General features: G+C 44.9%; 1 protein-coding gene across 5 annotated transcripts in view; it reads right to left on the minus strand.

The window, feature by feature from the left end:
- Nucleotides 1-11,683: 11,683 nt before the first annotated feature.
- The window catches only part of LOC142995407 (muscleblind-like protein 1), a 59,097-nt gene continuing 51,320 nt past the window's right edge, over nucleotides 11,684-19,460 (minus strand). For 2 of the 5 annotated variants that reach the window (XM_076146437.1, XM_076146436.1), the window contains exons 6-10: nucleotides 17,193-17,343; nucleotides 15,570-15,599; nucleotides 15,058-15,149; nucleotides 14,556-14,629; nucleotides 11,684-14,087 (exon numbers count right to left, since the gene is read on the minus strand). In XM_076146437.1, the coding sequence (XP_076002552.1) occupies nucleotides 14,573-14,629; nucleotides 15,058-15,149; nucleotides 15,570-15,599; nucleotides 17,193-17,343 (330 nt within the window). In that variant the 3' untranslated portion in view covers nucleotides 11,684-14,087; nucleotides 14,556-14,572. Of the gene's footprint in view, nucleotides 14,088-14,555; nucleotides 14,630-15,057; nucleotides 15,150-15,569; nucleotides 15,600-17,192; nucleotides 17,344-18,470; nucleotides 18,525-19,460 lie in introns of all 5 variants that reach the window. The other 3 variants (XM_076146440.1, XM_076146439.1, XM_076146438.1) reach the window with 3 other exon arrangements.

Consider the following 19,460-nt stretch of genomic DNA (forward strand, 5'->3'; position numbering starts at 1 on the left):
TCGTCAGTGTTCATAGGAGTGTGTGATGCCTCTGGTAGGAAGCGCTGACTCGGAGACCTTGACCGAGTGCGAGAGAAGTTCTATATCTGTGACATTCATGACTCGTCTAAATTAAAGTTCAACTCTTCCTCGTGTGAGTACGGTGGAAAGCACTGTTCAGACGGGATGGATTTTTAAAAAGAAAGGTCAGCGAAGTCAGGTGGAGTGTTTAGACTTGAGTAAACCGCAAACAAACACACACACACACACACACACACACACAAACAAAGGTCAGTTGCTCCCTAGGGCTCCCTGACCATAACTGTGATCAACAGGCTGAAACGTAGAGCGGATCCCACATGAAGTTGCATCCATCCCTCCGTCCGTCTGTCCCTCCGTTCTCCTGGTCCGCCCTCACTTCTCCCTCCATCACGTCTCCAGTCTATCAGCGTTTCCCCGTCTGTCAGTCTTGACCCGCGCGCTGGAGCATCGTTTTACTTTTGCCGGTCCACGTCGAGCACCGGGGCTTTTCTATAATCTGATCAATGCGGCTGAATGTCACAGGCTTTCTATCAAGCAGAGAGAAGGTCAGCGTGTGTGTATGTGTGTGTGTAAATACCACAGTAATGTACTAGCTGCACCTCAGCCCGGGTCTAGCCTTGCAGTTTACCTCCAGTACAAGTATGCAAAGAATACATAGCGATAGATGATCCAGGGAAGTACAAAGCTCCCTACAGGTTTAGGTTTATTAAAGCATCATTTCCACCTAAACTGAAATGAACCTCCATGATGTTTTGTTTTGCACGATTCTGTGTTGCCGCCATCGATCAGGCCAGACGCTCGTTTCCGTTGGGATCAAATGTTTAGAGAAGTGAAGTGGTGCTCGGTTAACGATTTTATCCGCCCGACTTTATTCACAGTTATTTAGCAAACATCTGCATCCTGATGAATATCAGAAAGTCACAAATGTGGCACCAGGAAATGGAAGGAATTTGTTGTGTAAACTATTTATTTTCCTGCACGTTCACATTTTAACCATTTTTGGTTTGTTCTCTGCTCTTCCTGAGCTTAACACACACACACACACACACACACACACACACACACACACACACACACACACACACACACACACACACACACACACACACTTGTTTACTACATGCACTGTAGCCGATCACTCCTCTCCCATCTGCAGCAACACTCAGCCCATCAGTGATCTCAATCTAATTTGGCCTCTGCGAGCTCCCATAGGATCACACAACAAAGGCCTGAAGTCTCTCACACTGTTATGTAATCTTAACCTTATTTATGCTTGTTTTAGAAAAACAAGACTGTAACAAAGTTAAGGAAACACGATACAGGATGCATATGTGTTTACAGAAGCTTCTGCTCTTTACACCAAAGGCATTAAGGGCGTCTGTCAGGGTAAATGATGACAAACTTGGCCTCAGATAAGTTTGTCCACACGGTCAGTCTGTGTGTGGCCGAGGAGAGAGAGTCTGAGGTCCAGAGGCGTCCACAGGCCAGTGGAGCATCAGGGCGAAATGCAGCTGTAAAGAAGTCTGACAAATAAAAAGATCATTGTTTTAAGCTTTATGTCTATTGGCTGTAGGTCCAGTCCGGTTTAACTGTATAGCACAGGATCATATAGGAAGTCTCAAAGGGTTTCACAGGCCCACACATCAACGGATCCTGAGCTCTCAAAGAAGACAAAGGAGGTTTGACTCCTCATGAAGGAGGAGAATGAATGGACGAAACTCTGAGAGAGGAGATTCAGTCGAGTCCATAAAGATGAGAGTCAATGAGCGAGAACCAAGATGGGAGTCCAAAAACCAAGAACCATGATAGAGCAAAGGATTGTTGGAGACCCTAAGGCCCACAAGCACAGATGGACATTGACCAGCGCCAGGGATTAAAGGCCACAATGAAGAGATGATGACAAATCAGAGCTCCACCATTTACACAACTGTTAACCCACGAGTTAACAGTTGCAACAAAGTTCCTAATTTTCACCTTCAAATCTCCTCTGTATGACACAAACATCTACATCTCTGAACCAAAGGTGATGGAGTCGCTTCAGTCAGACTGTGTTCTTGTGTTCAGTTTGGTCCTTAGAGAAGTGAAAGTAAAGGGCTGTGCACTCTAACTGAAGAGTGCTGCACACATTACAAAAAGAAGATACACAAGAGACACACACTTCCAGTTAACAAACCTCTTCTGAAGTGATAAGACGTCATAGGTGGATGACGGGATGGATGGATGGAGGGATGGATGTAGGGACGGATTGGAAGGACTGCTGTCTAATGAAACTCCATTTGTCGCAGCAGCGGTTGGGAGGAGGGATGGAGAGCTACTGAGAGGTCGGCGAGGAAGAGGATGAGCTAATGGTGCACATTAGAGTAAATCTCTCCATATGGGGCGACTAATGCTGACTCACACAGACTCAGGAGCTTAAGAGATACAGGAAGACGTAGAGGATGTACATCATCTTTCCGCCCCTCTCCCGCCGTAGATGTTTCCAGGAGAGGCCTTCATCGATCTCCACTCGGCCAGCATAACAACACAACCTAATCCGATTTTAATCGAGTGTTTCCTGGAGGACTTCCGCTCTCGCCCCCCGACCTGTAGCCGGAGCGTGTGGCACTGCTGAGCGGAAACGGGATGTAATTGTCGCGCGTCTGTGAGCGAAATTCCGATTTCCTGCAGAGGCGCGCAAATCTAATATCGCTCCTTACAATGTTATCGTCTCGGAATGAAGCGCAATCATGAAAGGCGGCTGATGACAAATGGAGGGAAGTCGGAATAAGAAAGAGAGAAGGAAACGGCTCCGTCAAACTTTTCGCATTAGATGAGCAAACCGCCGGAAAATTGCTTCATGAAAAATAATAAAGGTTTGGTGCAGAGAGACGGCTTTGACAGAACACGATCTGTGGTGTGTACGGCTACGTGTCCAAGCATGTAAAGAGGGATACTGTGCAATCTGGCAACGCAGCTAATGCCTTGGGAAAAGAGAGAGAGAGAACGAGAGGGAGAGACGAAAGGACGAGAGAGAGAGAGGGAGAGAGAAAGAACGAGAGAGCGAGAAAATGAGAGAGTAAGAGAACGAGATAAAGAGAGAACGAGAGAGAGGACGACAGGTACAATCTACAACGGCATGATGCAACAAGTACTCTCTCTCTGTGCCTGTCTGTCTGTCTGTCTGTCTCACACACTTCATTTGCATACACATGTGGCAACAAAGCGATCAACCGTAGTTTCTCAAGAAATCACATTCCAACCTCGTGAATCATTCCAGAAATGTCCTTAAAAAGGTGTGTGCACATTCAAAGCACCGCTGGATGAAGATTTGAATTGTAAATACAACACAAAAATCCCTACAAATACAAGAAAGGTGCCTCTCTCTCTCTCTCTCACTCTCTCTCTCCCCCCTCCAGTCTATCAATATTCGGCACCTCGGCAGAGGAGGAAGAGCGATGGATGAAGAGCACGGGGGGGAGGAAGAGTTAAAAGGCAGATAAAAGGACAGCACATGAAGAGAGGAGAGATGTGACGACGGGAGGCCTCGCCGACTGTCAAAGGGGCGCAAAGAGAGAGAGAGAGAGGGGAGGGAGGGAGAGGGAGGAATCGACGAGGGACAAATAGAGAGATGTGAAGAGAGAGAGAGAAAGAAAGACAGAGAGAGAGAGAGGGGAGGGAGGGAGAAGGAGGAAGCGGCGAGGAGGAGGGACAAATATAGAGATGTGAAGAGGGAGAGAAAGAAAGAAAGAAAGAAAGAAAGAAAGGAGGGAAGAAATCCTTTATTACAGCCGGGAGAGAGCAGGAGGAAGAGGAGGAGGACAGCCAAGAATGAAACAATCCTTCCTTTCTTATTATTGGAGGCAAAGGGAATAGACAGGAAGGCAGCGAGGCATCATGGGAGAGCTGAGGCATTTCATTTGGGGTGAAGAGAGCGGAAAGGCCGGCAAACTGAAAGAACCAACACAGTATTTAACTCTCAGTCTCAACAAGATGAAGACTTAAATACTGCTACGCTGAAGCAAACGTCATGGTAACGGTGCTCACGTATGACAGTGTGTCTTCAGACGTGGAAACGCTCAAAGTGCAGCCACTTCAGATTTAACCACGCATCATATTTCAGTGACGAGCCTCCGAGCGTCCAGCTGACAGAGATTTAACGATACGGAACGTCGGCAGATTCCACATCTTCGATTGCGAACGCGAAAGAGGAAATTGAGTTCAGGGGCGTGTGTGTGTGTGTGTGTGTGTGTGTGTGTGTGTGTGTGTGTGTGTGTGTGTGTGTGTGTGTGTGTGTGTGATTTATATCAAGCCGCCCGACTTCCTTCCTTAATATTTGGGAGAGTAATGTCTTCATCTCCGCCTCTTCTTCTTCCCCTTTGTTTTTTCACTCCCTACACTTCCTGTTTCCTCACACCCACTTATCCAAATAACAGATTGATTGATTAATTGATTGATAAATTAACTGAACGATTGATCATATTAGTCTCATTCGCGTTGTTTTAGATAGATAGAAAGACAGGATGATGTCATAGCATGTTCCTCCTCTAACCTACAAGGAAATCATTGTTGGATTAGAAAGTAAACAGATGACATGCGGACCAATCTGAATGATTTTCCGGATTTGTGAGTGTGGCTCTTTGTGGGAACCTGTTTGTCCCCCTGCAATGAATTCTGAGTCACAGTTCCAGTGAAATTTATTCAGACTTGAGTTACTGAGGAACTGCAGCTTCAAGGTTTGGCTGCGCACATGAATACAGGCGGGGATGAAGGTCACAGCGGGGAGGCTGGGCGCTGGAGCAGGAAATAGCATCCAGTTCACTCGGCCAAAACCTCAAAAACGGCCACCTCTACCCTCCCCACATGTTTCGGGAAACTCATTCCAAATATTTAATGAGAGCCGAGACACGATAAGACCTCGGATTTAGGGGAGAAGAGGATCAATCTGGGCAAAGACGACGACGGTGGTGGCAAAGGCAAAGGCGAAGGCAGTCAGACATGCTCTCTGCTCTGATGACTATCTGGCATTGGCACTTCCTGTTTCCTGTTTGGCCTCCAAATAATTACAGCGCGAGAATACGATTACAGCCGTGATAAAATGTGGCAGCGGCAACATGGGAATGAGGGGATTTGTAAGAACATCCAGGGTTGGAATATCAGGATTAAGAAGGTGTTTAGTAACAGATGGGAAACGTGACGGGATTCAACATCTAAATGAAATGTTAATTGAGGAAGAGAAGCGTCTACAAACTTTTCTCTACAATCTTTCTCACTCTAATAAAGCACTTTCACGTGAACAGTTAAAGTATTGTGATAGAGACTGACATCATGCTGTATATACGTATGAGAGATGTTTGTGGCGAGAATCCCGATTTTGTCAGGAAATAGATTTTATTTCGCACTCAGCAAACACCAAGTAATGAATCTGTTCAATGTGTTTAGAATGAAACATCTGTGGTGACAGAGAAGAGATTGATGAGGAAGGGACCTCAGAATACAAGAATACATCGCAGAGAAGAAGCGTCTCTGCGTCTCTGCCTCTCTGCCTGCCTCTCTCTCTCTCTCTCCCTTCTTTCACTCCCTCTCCCTTCTTTCACTCCCTCTCCCTCTCTGTCTCTCTCACACACTCTCCGTCCCTTATCTCACTCCCCCCCCTCTCTCTCCCTTCCTTCCTTCACTCCCTCTCTCTCTCTCTAAATCACTGAATTAATTAACAGCCGTGAGTTAGCGTGAACGGCTCCTGTGCTGACAGCTCGGTGATAACCTCTGCAGCTTTACGAGCCAGAGAGACGGAAAAAGACAAAGTGGGGAAAATCAGAGGGAATATCACACACACACACACACACACACACACATACTGATTTAAACTCGACAGACTCTGGAGTGTGTGAGGCTTGGACCAGGCGACTTGTCCTCCTCCTCCTCCTCCCCGGGTCTCTCTCTCTTGTCTTTCCGTGCACGTCGTCTCCTAACTCGTCCTCAAATAGCACCGCCGAGCCATAAAGACAGAGAGCGACGAGAGTAATCAGCTGGTATGAAAAGGTGACACGACAGCGTATTAATAAGGGGCCGACTTTATGCCTCTGCTGACCTCGTCGCTCGTCCTCTTTACTGCCATCTTTGTGCGTTAGGCGCTGCGCCGAGGGACATCCTGTCGCCATGTGAAAGACGGCCGTTCATTCCCCCAGGGTCCAGCTGTGTCCTCGCTGCCCTCTGTGCCTGACCCACATTCTGTCAGCAAAACGCCGGTCAGTCACCATGTGCCCCCCTGACATCTTCCTCTTCTTCCTCCTCCTCCGTCTTAGAGCTCAAACATTCAGCTTTAACCGTCATCTGCAGACTCACACGGAGGATCGACGCCCTCGCACACCTGGAGATATTATGGGATGTTCTGGTTTTGGAAGGTTGAGTGAGACGTACATGGCCTTTAAAATGAATGTTTACTCAATATTACTTGTTGGGAAAACATGGCCGGCTCCTCCAGGCCGAGTTTGAGAGAGAGTCAGATGAGTTCACTGTGTGTCTCCTCCTGTGTGCCTGCAGCTTGTGTAACTCTGTAACTGTCTCTCTCTCTGTCCGGCTGCTCTACCCTCTGTGCCATCGCTGCTCTGTGTTTCTGTCAGTCTGCCGTCATCGGTGGTGAAAGTTTCTCGTTACCGCCGAGCTCTGAGGCTGAAGTCTGAGCCTCCTGCCACCTGCACACTGTCCTTGCTTCCTTTAACACCAGTCTGTCACTGTCCTGCTCCCTCGTGTGCGTCCACATGAATCCGCCGGCTGGCTGCTCTTGTTTGGCAGCTCGGCAGAAGCAAAAGTGGTGGAACTGAGACGGAGTCCAGCTTTCCAGATCGATACACGTCTGGATCTCTGAGGAGAAGCTATACAGACACGGCCACTCTTTCCACCGGCAGAGAGAAACACACACCAACTGTACACACACACACAAACCTGCACACCGTCCCACCACCCCTACACACACACACACCAGAGAAAATTGGGATGTCTAAGCTGTTGATCTGGGTTAACTCAGGCTGATGAGGGAGAAACTGCAGCAGGTGGAAGGAGTCTGCAAATAATGTGCCTGACGTCTGCGTGTGAAAGGATGAAGAAGGAGACGACGACCCGAGTTATCTCCTCTTGTCATCTTTGGGAATGATCTGTTCATCTGTGTGTTTACGCGGCCGATTGTATCCAGTCTGGATCCCCCTTGGCTCCCAGACCCCCGCCTCCACCTCCTCTCTCCACCCATGGCAACACAGATAACATCAGTTGCAACTGTAAGCACTGAATCACTGCATTTGGAGTGTGCCAGTTGTGTGTGTGTGTGTGTGTGTGTGTGTGTGTGTGTGTGTGTGTGTGTGTGTGTGTGTGTGTGTGTGTGTGTGTGTGTGTGTGTGTGTGTGTGTGTGTGTGTGTTGTTGGAACGACACAAAACTCTACTGTTCTGACTGGAGTAGCCAAGGAATATAGGACGAAGAATGAAAAGAGAATTAGAAGAATTAGCAGATTTAATCAAACCTGATTCAAACCTGATCAAAACAAGATTTAATGTACTGATTTCTAATTTTCACACGCAGTGTGAGGAAGAGTTGCTGGGGTTCTTCCAGCCCAGTAGGTGGCAGCGTCTGCACTTCTGGCTTCTCTACTGAATCAAAAACGACTTTACTGTTAGATGTCAAGTCCAACAAAATGCAACAAACGGAGGCTTGTTATCTTAATGACCTATATATTGTGTGTGTTCCTCCTCACACTTGCTCCTCTGCTCTACTTCTCATAATGACTCTCATAATGAGCTCAGTCCAGTCTGAGGTCAGCACATAAACCAAAGTAACCTTCAGCTGCTTCTCTTTCTCGAGCTGGACCTCAGACGTCACATTTTGCATTTAATTATCAAGTTTTCACTTTGTACAGCGTTGCTTCTTTCCGTCCCTAGACAGGAGCGTTCCTTCAGACATCATGGTGCACTAATAGACAATTATAGCTGAATCCTCAGTGCTCAACCTTGTGTTGTTTTAAGGGGGGAAAAGCCCTAATTGAAAGACTTGACATGTGGAGGCGGGGGGTGTGAGAGTCACGATGTGTCGCTGACCATGAGGTCATACGTCAGAGTTTCCGAAGTGAGAAACAGCAGCAGCCATTATCGGATCAGCTCCCGCTTCATTAAGCTGCCGCACGACAGCGTCTGACACTGACGCCACCGGAGGGGAAGAGGAGGAGGAAGGAGGAAGAAGAATGACAGGTCTGAGAAGGAGGAGCAGCAAGAGAATGGATCTGGATAACGCCTAATAATAGGAAAATTGTGCATTGCAGAACCTCTCCGCACATCTGTCCAATCGTCCATTACAGAAACAGGAGCAATTATGTCAATTTGGTTACATGCTGTATGTCTGAGGTGTGTGTGTGTGTGTGTGTGTGTGTGTGTGTGTGTGTGTGTGTGTGTGTGTGTGTGTGTGTGTGTGTGTGTGTGTGTGTGTGTGTGTGTGTGTGTGTGTGTTGTCGGCACTGCCTGAGCCTAAACTAGTGAACATGTGCTGCCATCTGGTGGCTGTGCTGTAACAAGCCTGAAACAACCTTTACACTGAGACAGCAACATTTGATTTGATGGTGTACATGCCGGGATTCTGTCATACATGTGACCAATGACAGAGGATTTAAGAACACCTGAAACAACAACACATTACTAGTGTGTAGTACGAAGTGCTGTGTAATTCTGTTCAATTATATCAACTATTTAATACATTTACATCATGTGTCAACCTGTCAGTGCTTCACACTCAGGTGAGAAAGTGGCACTTCCATAATTGTCCGTGCAATAACATTTCTCACCAGCAGACGTCGCCCTCATTTACTGAAGAATATCTCAAACAGCAAACAAATTTGCAAACTAATCTTTAAATACAAAGGTCAAATAATAGTTTGACCCTTCAGAAAGCTTGGTTAAGCCTCCACAGACCTTGTTTTGCTGTCTGTGTAGCGCTCCCTACCTGCTCAGGTGTGTCCTCTCCATGAGACCAAAAGGAGCTGCTAGCCTCCATGCTATAATTATACTTCCTGGTTCCACCACCATTGATTGAAAGTGGGGGAGAGCGACGCAGGTTTGGATTTGCTTTAATTTCCCTGGAGTTCACATTCACACCAGCAGCGAACTGGAATGGATCGTTCAAATGAGATGTCGTTGTACAAATTGTGAATCCTTTTATTTTTCCATGTTGTGTGTTCCGTGGTGTGTTTAATGTGACCAACCCCTCGCCCCTGCTTTTGGTTTAGTCCCAGCAGTGCCAGACTGTCTGACTGTGTGAACCGTCTGAACACTGAAGGAGCATAAACTATCAGACTAAATCCAATTATAGTTATCTGTCATTTCTCCAAATCCAATGTGTCAGTAGTTAATCAGTCAGCTGTGTAAGCGGGAGATTAGAGTTCAAATCCCACCGGTAATGCTGCTTAATCTTGGAGTTTAACACCGAGGAGCTGACACTGATATTCCATTCAAAGTTACAGGTCTTGTGTATTAGCTCATATATATTATTGCTATAATTATTATTTATTTGTTTATTTCATATTACAACACTTTTAACCCTGTGTGTTGATCTGAGCCTTACAGGTGTCATCTATAAACTAAACCAGGACATATTGAAAGGAATCAATCAGTTGTATTCATTAATTAGGGATATTGATTATGTGTTTAAACGAATATGTATCAACCTGTAGCGTCTTTGTCTTTTTAAGCCTCTTTAACTCTGCATACTGACTTACAAACACATTTAAACCAATTGTATACATTTCTGCAAAAGCTCTAATAAATAAAGTATCACTTGTGCATAATGAAAATAACATAAGTATGATTTGCGACTTTGACGTGCTCGTTCATCATTCATCCCCAACAGCGAACAAGTGTCCTTGAATTTCCCTTTCAGCGTTGTGCCTCACGCTGCAGCTTAATGTGAGAGGACTGTGATTTGTGAGCCGTTTGGAAGAAAAACACCATAATTCAGACGATGGATGGTTGAGATGATCTTTACGGCTCCTCCCCTCTCTGCTATGCGACACTCTTTCTTTTGCTTCTTCGGCTTATTGATCACAAATTAAACCACGCCGGTCTCAGCCTGAATCTGGGGCCTCAGGTTTGACCCCGGTGATCTTCCGGTGTTTTCGGCCGTCACATTAACGCAGACGAGACTTCTTGAGCAAAATTCTCTTTACTTCGGTTCATTTGTAAATTTTTATTACATTTTTTTTTTTAATTCATAACAGCAAGAATCAAATATAGCAATGCAGGCCCCCTGAAAGAATCTGTCAAGAGTCAAGAACCTGTTTTCTTCATCACCAAGCACACCCATCAACGTTTTCACATCACATCACAGGATATATTAACTATGTTCATGACTTTGTGTGTATTCCATGAGGTGCTAGTCAATATGACCCCTCGCAACAATAAAGTCCAATCAGCATCAGAAGATACACACACCCCCCTCCCCCCTCCCCTTCCTCCTCCTCTCCTCGTTTCATCTGTCCTCTTCACACACGTGTAAGATTACATTTTATGGCTTTAGAACTGTGGTGATCAATGTTTTTTTTTCTTTTTTTTCACAGCAGGTGCTTTTCAGAGGAGGTTGGCCTTCACGCCGACGCGACAGATCTCCTCAAGGGGCCTGGAGAACAGTTAAAACAAGCCCAAACAAACCGCAGCAGAGGACAGAATACATCATTTCAGCACTACAAGCCCAGAAAACAAACAACAAACAAAACCAAAAAGAACCAAAAAAGAAAAAGAAAAAAAGAGTTCTGTTTACATCATATCGTAAATGTAAGCATGCGTGCTGGTAGAAGATGAAAGATGACGGAGATTAGTTCCTTACTAAACCGCTGATTAGTACTCGGATCCCCAAAAGGAGCCGCAACCTTGAGTTCTGCCTCCGTTTCATCTCATAGAAGCACAGCCTACTAACAGAAAGAACATACTTATAGCTATGGTGTCTGTGTTGTATGTATTTTAACTCTCTGAGTGGTGAAACCTTTGTGAGTATAACCTCAGGAATCATTTTTTAAATAAACCACTATTCTATTTTTGTATTTTTATATATATTTTAGTCCATTACATTGATAGAATATTGTATACTGTAAATACATCTTGCTGTGTAACATGTTTTCTTATTCAATATTACTGTGTCATGATCTTTTTTTTTTTAACTGTATATGTATTTCCTTTAACATGCATTAATCTCTGGATAAAGAAACAGGAACGTGTTGTGGTTGGTTGGGCCTGGGAGAGGGCGTGGCCTTGACACACACGCAGACCTGTCTGTGGGCAGGTTATGGGATCACACAAACCCAGTGGGGCCCTTACAGCTGGAGGGTGTGTGGACGCCTCCTCCGGAAGGTTTTACCTGGCAAACTACAAGCTGCTGACATAAAAGAAGAGCAACACTTGGCCTTTTCTGAAAGGGGTCGGAGAGTCAGAACTCAGTGCCCTTTGATGCAAGCAATTTTGTTCAGCCTTTCGTAAGATTTTTTTTTTTTGTTATCCTAGCAAAATTCCTTGTCGTTATAGACGTCGTTTTTTTTATTCAAAATAAGATCTCAATATACATGATTCTCTCTTTTTTGACTATGTACAGAAGTGCAAAAAAGTCAACCTTTATCGCCTCCAGACGCCCCGCCCCCTCCCCGCCCCTCCCCCCCTCCCCCTTTTTCCCGTATTGGTTTGCAGTCGGCTGAGTCCGGGGACGAGCGTGCAGATCACTCATCCGCCACCATTCACCACGGTCACCTGACCCCCGCCGGCAACGCCCCCCCGAAAAAAGTGATCAAATATGCAGCTTGTTTTCCAACATGGCCCAATTTCCAGGGAGAGTAAAAATATTAAAACAATAGTTACTATCTGAAATGGATACAGTAGAAAATAACATCTTTACTCTAAACATCTAAGAACTAGATTTTTATAATAGTCTTTTTTTTTCTTATATGACTAGTTACAAACCATACAATCATTAAAATATTACTCGGTTATCGGCGATCGTTGCCACGCTGACAACTTTGCCTCTCTGTTCTATTATTTCCTCACTGTTAGATACTCATATAAAACATCTTTGTTCAAAGAACACAAAAGGACTAGAGAAATGAACACTATGCATACAGTTCAACAATATGCATAAAGTAGAAAATATTGAGTTTACAATCATAATCATAGTAAAATTAACAATACATGGAATTTCAGAAACCTGTGCATGAGGAACACACAAACACACACTTTATATTCATTATAAGAAAGATAAATATAATCAGAAAAACCCAAAAGAATTGAACTAAATATCAAAATATCTTCCAGACTAAACGAAATGAAACACTCGTCTCTGAATCAACGACAACAAAATGAAGGAAAACAACAATAACATAGTGCTCTGTGTGTGTTAATATGGCGTGGATTAGGCAACTGGATGGTTCAAAATGGCGTGTTGCATTGTGCTGACCCGATGGTACATTCTAAGGCTTTGGATGAGTAATACAATCGTTAATAACACACTTGCCACTTTCCCTGTACTATCCACCGATTAATTATGCCTGAAGAACACAGAGAACGGAACGAAAACACAAACGGTTCTAGAGATCTACTCCAAACACGCAAACCCACACCGGGACTCTCTGACATCAGCCCCGAGAGTCGAGCCCTGCTAGTCTACCCACGACATCTAATATCCATGACACACACACACAAAAAACGACTTTGGCTGACGATCAGAAACGCAGTTCTCAGGTAGACGTATGAAACGACCTCTTAAATATGTCAGACTATATACACTACGCTGGATCCACTTCCCACAAATCTTACTTAAAATACGCACAACTGTGGAAATGAAACACCAATCAGTTCGCACAGATCAAATCCGTCGTCCCATCGCCTGTGATCGCAGGATTTTGGGGTTTGGATCTGAATCACCTCGTCGCAGGAGTTTAGACTCAAGGCTGCAGTTCGCTTCAGGCCAGAAGGCGACCGACTCCGACAATCGGTTCCCGGTCGGGTTTTAAGTTCCTCTCTTTCTTTTTTTTGCCGTTGCAGCTGTGCTGCGAGGAGAGAACTGAAAGTGGAAGTGCGTTCCGGTATTCCACTTTTACATCCCCCCGTTTCTGTGGTGATTACAAAAATACACAAAAGACACAGAATTCCTGTTGACAAGCAGCTGCTCCCCTCTCGTCTAGGAGTGAAAGTGAAAGTTTTTGCTGTTATCCCTCAATCACAGAGATCACAGAGTCGCACCTCCAACACCACCAGCACTGCCTTCCTCCTTTAACCATGCATGCTGCTGCCTTTTAACCCTCAACTACAGTTCTGCGTCGACGCTTATTCCGACATTTCCCGTCTAAAAAAGGACAACACGAAGTCCAAGAAAAAAAATCAATCATTCAGTCGAAGATTTGGATAAAGCAGGCGATCTGGGAAAGAGAAAATACAGACTTATTAAAGGGAATTGTTTGATTTGTAACACTTTGTAACACTTGCTTTGAATACCATTCCCGTTTTTGAGATGTATGGCACGTTACAGGAGACGTGTGACGTCACAGAGAAGACAGACAGACAGACACAAACCTCGCACACGCTCAGTTACCTCCTCTGCACTCGCCTATTTCCCTTTTCACTGATTAAACAGAAAATAAAAGCATCACCGTGCATGCATATGTGGTTCAGTCTTCACTCTTCTGTGCACCTTTGTGTAAACGAATCAACACGTCCTGGCCGATAACCGAAAGAAAATGAAAACAAAACGGTGATTCTTGGTCAATGGACGTACCAATCTTATCATTTATCCGTCAGCTCGTGTCGACATTCAAAGTGTGTCCGGTGAATAAAGGTTAAGTTTGCCTCCACAGAGCACAAAGGCAGAATTTGATGTGAATGAAGTTCGTTTTCTGTTTGATTATTGTTTTGCATGAAACACACAAGGAAACTAACAAACCGCGCCTCCTCCTCCTACGCTAACATGCAGATTAACTCCGATCCCAATTTTAAACATTTGGTTCTCCGTTTTTCGCCCGGCGTGTGTGACGGGCGTGAGGGGTGACCGCTAATCGAGGACACCGGCGCACTCCAGTTCCATCTACAACAGAGAGGGAAAAAAAGGTCGATTAAGACGGGAATGAACGCCGAACAGAGATCAACACACACTGATACACTCTTACACTTTGACCCTGAGCTCATGTATGTATTTCTTTAGCATTAACTGGTTTCATGTTCTCATCTTATGTCTCATTCTCAGACATTTATGACTGCGAGCAAGGAAGCTGTAATCAAGAAACAAATCACATCAGAGGGGAAGAAAGGAATTCTGTTTGGCTGTTGACTTTCAGTTGAGGCTAATCAAATGACTGGTGAGCACGTGGCTCCTAAATAGGCAGCGACCACACAGCACCTCAACATGGAAGAAAGAGAACAAACGCCACGCCCTCGCAAAGCGCCTCGGAAAGCTGCGAGAAGTCACATAGCGGTGGTGTTTGGGTGGAAAGTAACAGATCGCTTTTGGTCAAAGTGCAACGTGTGAGATGTTAGAGAGAGGTGCGGTACATACTGTTCTGATTGAGACTCCTACATCTGGGTCACATACTTGTGACTAGTCAGATGGTCGGCAGATATTATTGGAATCTGCACGAGAGGGAAAAGAGAGAGAGCGAGGAGGGAGAGAGAGAGAGAGAGAGAGAGAGAGAGAGAGGGAGGGAGGGGCAGAGCGAGAGTGAGACAGAGATGAGGATGAATAAACAAGCGCGACGGAGAGGACAGAAGTTGAAATGAGGTCAAACAGCGCTTACACTGTTATTATCATTTAAATAAGATGAAAAAGGGAATCGTCTAGCTAATGACAGTGTCGCTCTGCGGACGCTCTGCCAAGATCAGAGATGAGCCTCATGCATGCAGAGCTTTCAAAGGGAATCTAAGGACAAGAAAAAGCCCTAATAAAGTGACAGACGCCAAGACATCAGAGAGAGAGAGAGAGAGAGAGAGAGAGAGAGAGAGAGAGAGAGAGAGAGAGAGAGAGAGAGAGAGAGAGAGAGAGAGAGAGGAGGAGAGCAAACCTGATTGGCTGTTGCGGTTGCGAAGGGAACACTTGTGGCAGATGTGGTGGCTGCGGACACAGTGGCCGGATTAGCACCGTGCATCATGGGTACTTGGCGGGGGAAGAGAGAACACACAGGCAGGTGAAGTGGTCCAAATGTGAAGCATTTTACATGTTTGCATCCGTAAAATCTAAGAAAGTCTAAGGATTTCTTCTGAAATGAGGCGATAACTTTAGCGAAGTGCTGCTGCCCCTCATGTTTATATGACTGTGTAATGATGCAACGCTCCACAGGTTAGAATAGTTTGGGAACAACAGGGCAAAAAAAGTTCATTCCATACAAAAACTACATATTACAGAGCAGAACACTGTAGGACTGGGCTACACACACATTTCATAACATCCAATAGAAATGACACAAATTCACACTATGGCTACTTAACATCCGCAGATTAGCTGTACGGAGGAGAGGCTACATGTAAACACAACGTGAATGAAAAGTGATAATCAGAAAGGAAAGCTGGCACCTACCAACACCTGGTGCCATGCACAATATCGAGCCTGCCCATCACGCATTGCAACAGGGGGTGGGTTGAGTAGGGGAGGAGAGGGAAATCAAGAAAACCAATGAGAAATGTTACAAAGTCAGACAACATTTGCTCAAACGTCACTAAGAATGAGCTACACGGCTCCGAACACCATGCTTGTGATCAATAGTGCAACAATATTGACAAGGAAGGACTAATCACACATGCCACATACTGTTTCTGCGAGACTGCACAATATAAGGAAGCAGCTGCACAAAGCTCTGGATAGGGGGTGCTGTTGCGCAGTTTACAAACCCAGTTTATTTTAATGGGAAGTCCAATTAAAAACTACTAAATGTCCCATTTTCCTGTCACTTCCACTTCCACTAGACTGACCTGCTTTCATTCTGCACAGACACAGACACACACACACACACACGCACACGCACGCGCACACGCACACACTCTACTTTGCAGCGACCTGACAGCGTGATACTGTGAGGACGAGTAACAGAATCGCTCACACGCGGGATCGATGGCAGGCTATTCTTAGGCTGTCAGATGAGGAATATGGGACACAGTGTGAGATGGCATCGGAGCGTCCAGAAAAAAGATCACTTCAAACAAGCTGTGTGTGTGTGTGTGTGTGTGTGTGTGTGTGTGTGCCTGTGTGTCCACGTAGCCTGCCTGTTTTAATCATCAGATTTAATTTAATGGTGTTGAGCAGCATTATTCAGCTGTGACAAGTCGTTTGTGGCTACAGTGGGCGCCGTGCAAAGTCAGGGACCCTTATGACATCACTAGGGTTGGTAAAGTAAACACACTCCTGGGTGTTGGGTGCTCTTTGACCTTTTTCGGGGAGTTAAAGCATCCAACTTCAAAGGAGTGGCTTTAAGGTCAAATGATACTTTCCGTGTCCACGAGGGTGTGTGTGACGTAAATTCTGCTTACATCTGAAAGCTCTGATTACACACACACACACACTGAGACTGTGAGACGAGATGGAAATGTGTGGAGGCAGTAGAAGGGGATGTGTAATGTCCCCAGCGCCCCTGTTGCTCTCTGGTCTCATTAAACATCGAGACACATTTTGTTTCCTCCTCCATGCTGCAGTGCTCGATAATGACAAAACATCCCAGTATGGATTTGTCTACCCAATGGGAGACGACACTAGAGCAAGGAGTGTGTCTGTCTCTGTGTGTGTGTGTGATCGTACTCTTAGCAATCAAATCAAAAGGTCAGCTCCAGCCACACTGGATATTAAAGCGATCAAGCAGACACCAAAATGAATGAAACACAGAGCTGACTGAAGTACAGCTTGGCCGTAAGTATTGGACCCTTTAGTCTAAATCACCAACAGAACACAACCAGGGTGATGTCATATCATGTCCTTTTCCCTGACTTTGCACGCTGCTCTCTACAGCCACCATCAGCTGTTGTCAGGTGATGAATCATGCCAGAACAATACTCTCAATATGATTTGTAAAACAGGCAGTATCTTCCCACCATGAATGAAATCAGTCATTCAGCCATTCACTGCTGCTGCCAAAACACAATGGGGCTTCATGAGAAACTACACGTGAGCTGACAGGCACGAGCGGCGGGGTCGTGACCACAGAAGCCTCACCTGATGGTATGAAGGCGGCCTGCTGCTGAAACTGCATGTTGGCCAGGGCCTGTTGGTACTGGAATACGCCGGCGTTGAACATCGTGGTGGCACCGTTGGCTTTTTCAAGTGCAGGTCTCTTTGGTAAAGGAGGCAAGACGGGAGGGAGCCCCTGGTGAAGGGGGCGACAGCGCCGGCACAAAGGGGGTCGGGGGTGGGGGGAGAGAGGAGGATGAAAGGTGGCGGTGACATTCAGGACAGAGAGAGAGGGGGGAAAGAATTCCGTTAGAAGATGAAGTTTCCATATGGCTACGACAAACAAGCAAGCAGTGGACTAGGCTGCATAGAGGGGCTGATAGACTGATCAACCAACGACTCAGAAACATATTTATACTGACTACTGCTCTTTCTCTCTCTCTCTCTCTCTGTGTCTTTGTTGACCCTCTGAAGTCTTAGCTCTTTTTTTTACAGGGGAAAAAAATCATTCTAGCAAAAATAAATAAAACATTTTTTTAAATAATATATAAGGGTTCCTGATTTTCTATATCTTTGTAGCAGCTTCTATAAAATCAAATAAAAATCTTAAAAAATAAACAAGGGAACATCTATAGAAAAGGTTTGTCAGAACAAAGAAACTTTCAACAACAATTCTAGAAAATTGTTCTTCACTTTTCAAATTATGCTTCATTGCCACATGAATCATTTTGAATTTCAAAACAATTTGTGGAAAAAGTTGCCATATTGTTCATTAAAGTACTTTTAAATTGGAAATTACAGTGAAATTAAAGAAAACGCATAATTCCAAAAATGACTGAGACTCCAGAGGGTTCATCATGGCTCTAATAAAAGTGACTTTAATGACTGTTGGACCATTAACAGGAACGATGTGGTTAGGGAGAAGCTGCACTGCTCGCTCCATGATAACAGTAAACTACAGGCCGTGTTAAGACTGGAACCTCTCCAACAATTAAACATGCAGTATGGGAAGTGATAAGATCATGCAAAGTCTACCACAGCTTCTCAGACACTACAACTGTACATTTTCATGCTGGATTCACTTGAGGAGATGAACTGACCGCACGGTAAGCGGGTAAAGAAGAAGAGTTCCGTTTCATGGTAGTAGATGAAGATGCAAATGGATATTAAATAAAATCTACAGGTGGATGTTTGCTACGATCAGTTCATCACCCCTCAGTGTTTCCTCCTTTAACATCTACTTTACTGTTTTAGCCACAGCTACAAATGTAGCCACTACAACATAGCTACATGCCAAAGCTAGAAGGTGAAAGGTCATAGTACCAGGTCAAAAGTTGCGTCGAAGGGCCGCTTCAGTGATTTGGCAGCCGACTGAGTCTTAATTAGCAGGCAGCGAGCACATGACGGCAATGGGCCAATGGGGGTTCAAGCGCATTAACATAAACCAGCAAGCGGAGAGGTGCATCATGGGGGCAGCAGTGCAGTGTGGGTTGGTGAGAAATAAAACATAAAAAAAACAAAAAAAACAAAACAACAAACAAACAAAACAAAACAAAACAAAACAAATCATTGGAATGCAATATACAACAATAACAAGAGCAGGACATGCACATTAATGGCTGCAGGGTTACTGAAGAGAATTATGGGCCTTCATGTCATTTCATCTAAAGTCCTCTTAATCAACTGTAACTTCTTATAGCAGTCATGTTGGTTTCCTGGATAATCTACGGTACTTGGCTGAGCAACAAATCATCGTGTGCACTTAAAGAAATAGGACCGGGATGAATAATAACCTTGACAGTTTACATCTAGAGTAATATACACTACGTCTATCAGCTACAGGCAAATACGCACGAGTACAGCAGCAGAGAGAAGAGGAGGGAGGGACGATCATTACAGCCTGCTGCTAATAACGCATACATTCACTCTATATAATAGCAGTTATCGACACAAACAGCACCTTTAAAGCTGAAATCTGCAACATATACTTTGTGAAATGTCCTAATTGTATGTCATCTGTATTCAGTAGTGCCACATGTTACGCCTGACACATTTCTGTTCATTCAGAGTAGAGGTGTGGTATAAATGTGGCATCATCTCTGTCATTTTTGTAGTCCCGTACATTGAAGAAAATCGACAGTAATGGATAAACCTTTCACATTTGACAATGGCCGACTGGAGTAAATGGGCTTTTACACGACTGCCAAAATGAGAAAACGGCACATCTGCTGAGGAGACGGAGGAGCCGAATGGAGAGAGGAGAGTGAATAATAGCTTTTGAAGACTAAGCTCAGCTTCAAAAAATACACAATA

This window comes from Genypterus blacodes, unplaced genomic scaffold (genome assembly GCF_046128005.1).
Source record: "Genypterus blacodes isolate CSIRO-AG114 ecotype Tasmania unplaced genomic scaffold, CSIRO-AGI_Gbla_v1 ptg000032l_1, whole genome shotgun sequence".
NCBI lineage: Eukaryota > Metazoa > Chordata > Actinopteri > Ophidiiformes > Ophidiidae > Genypterus > Genypterus blacodes.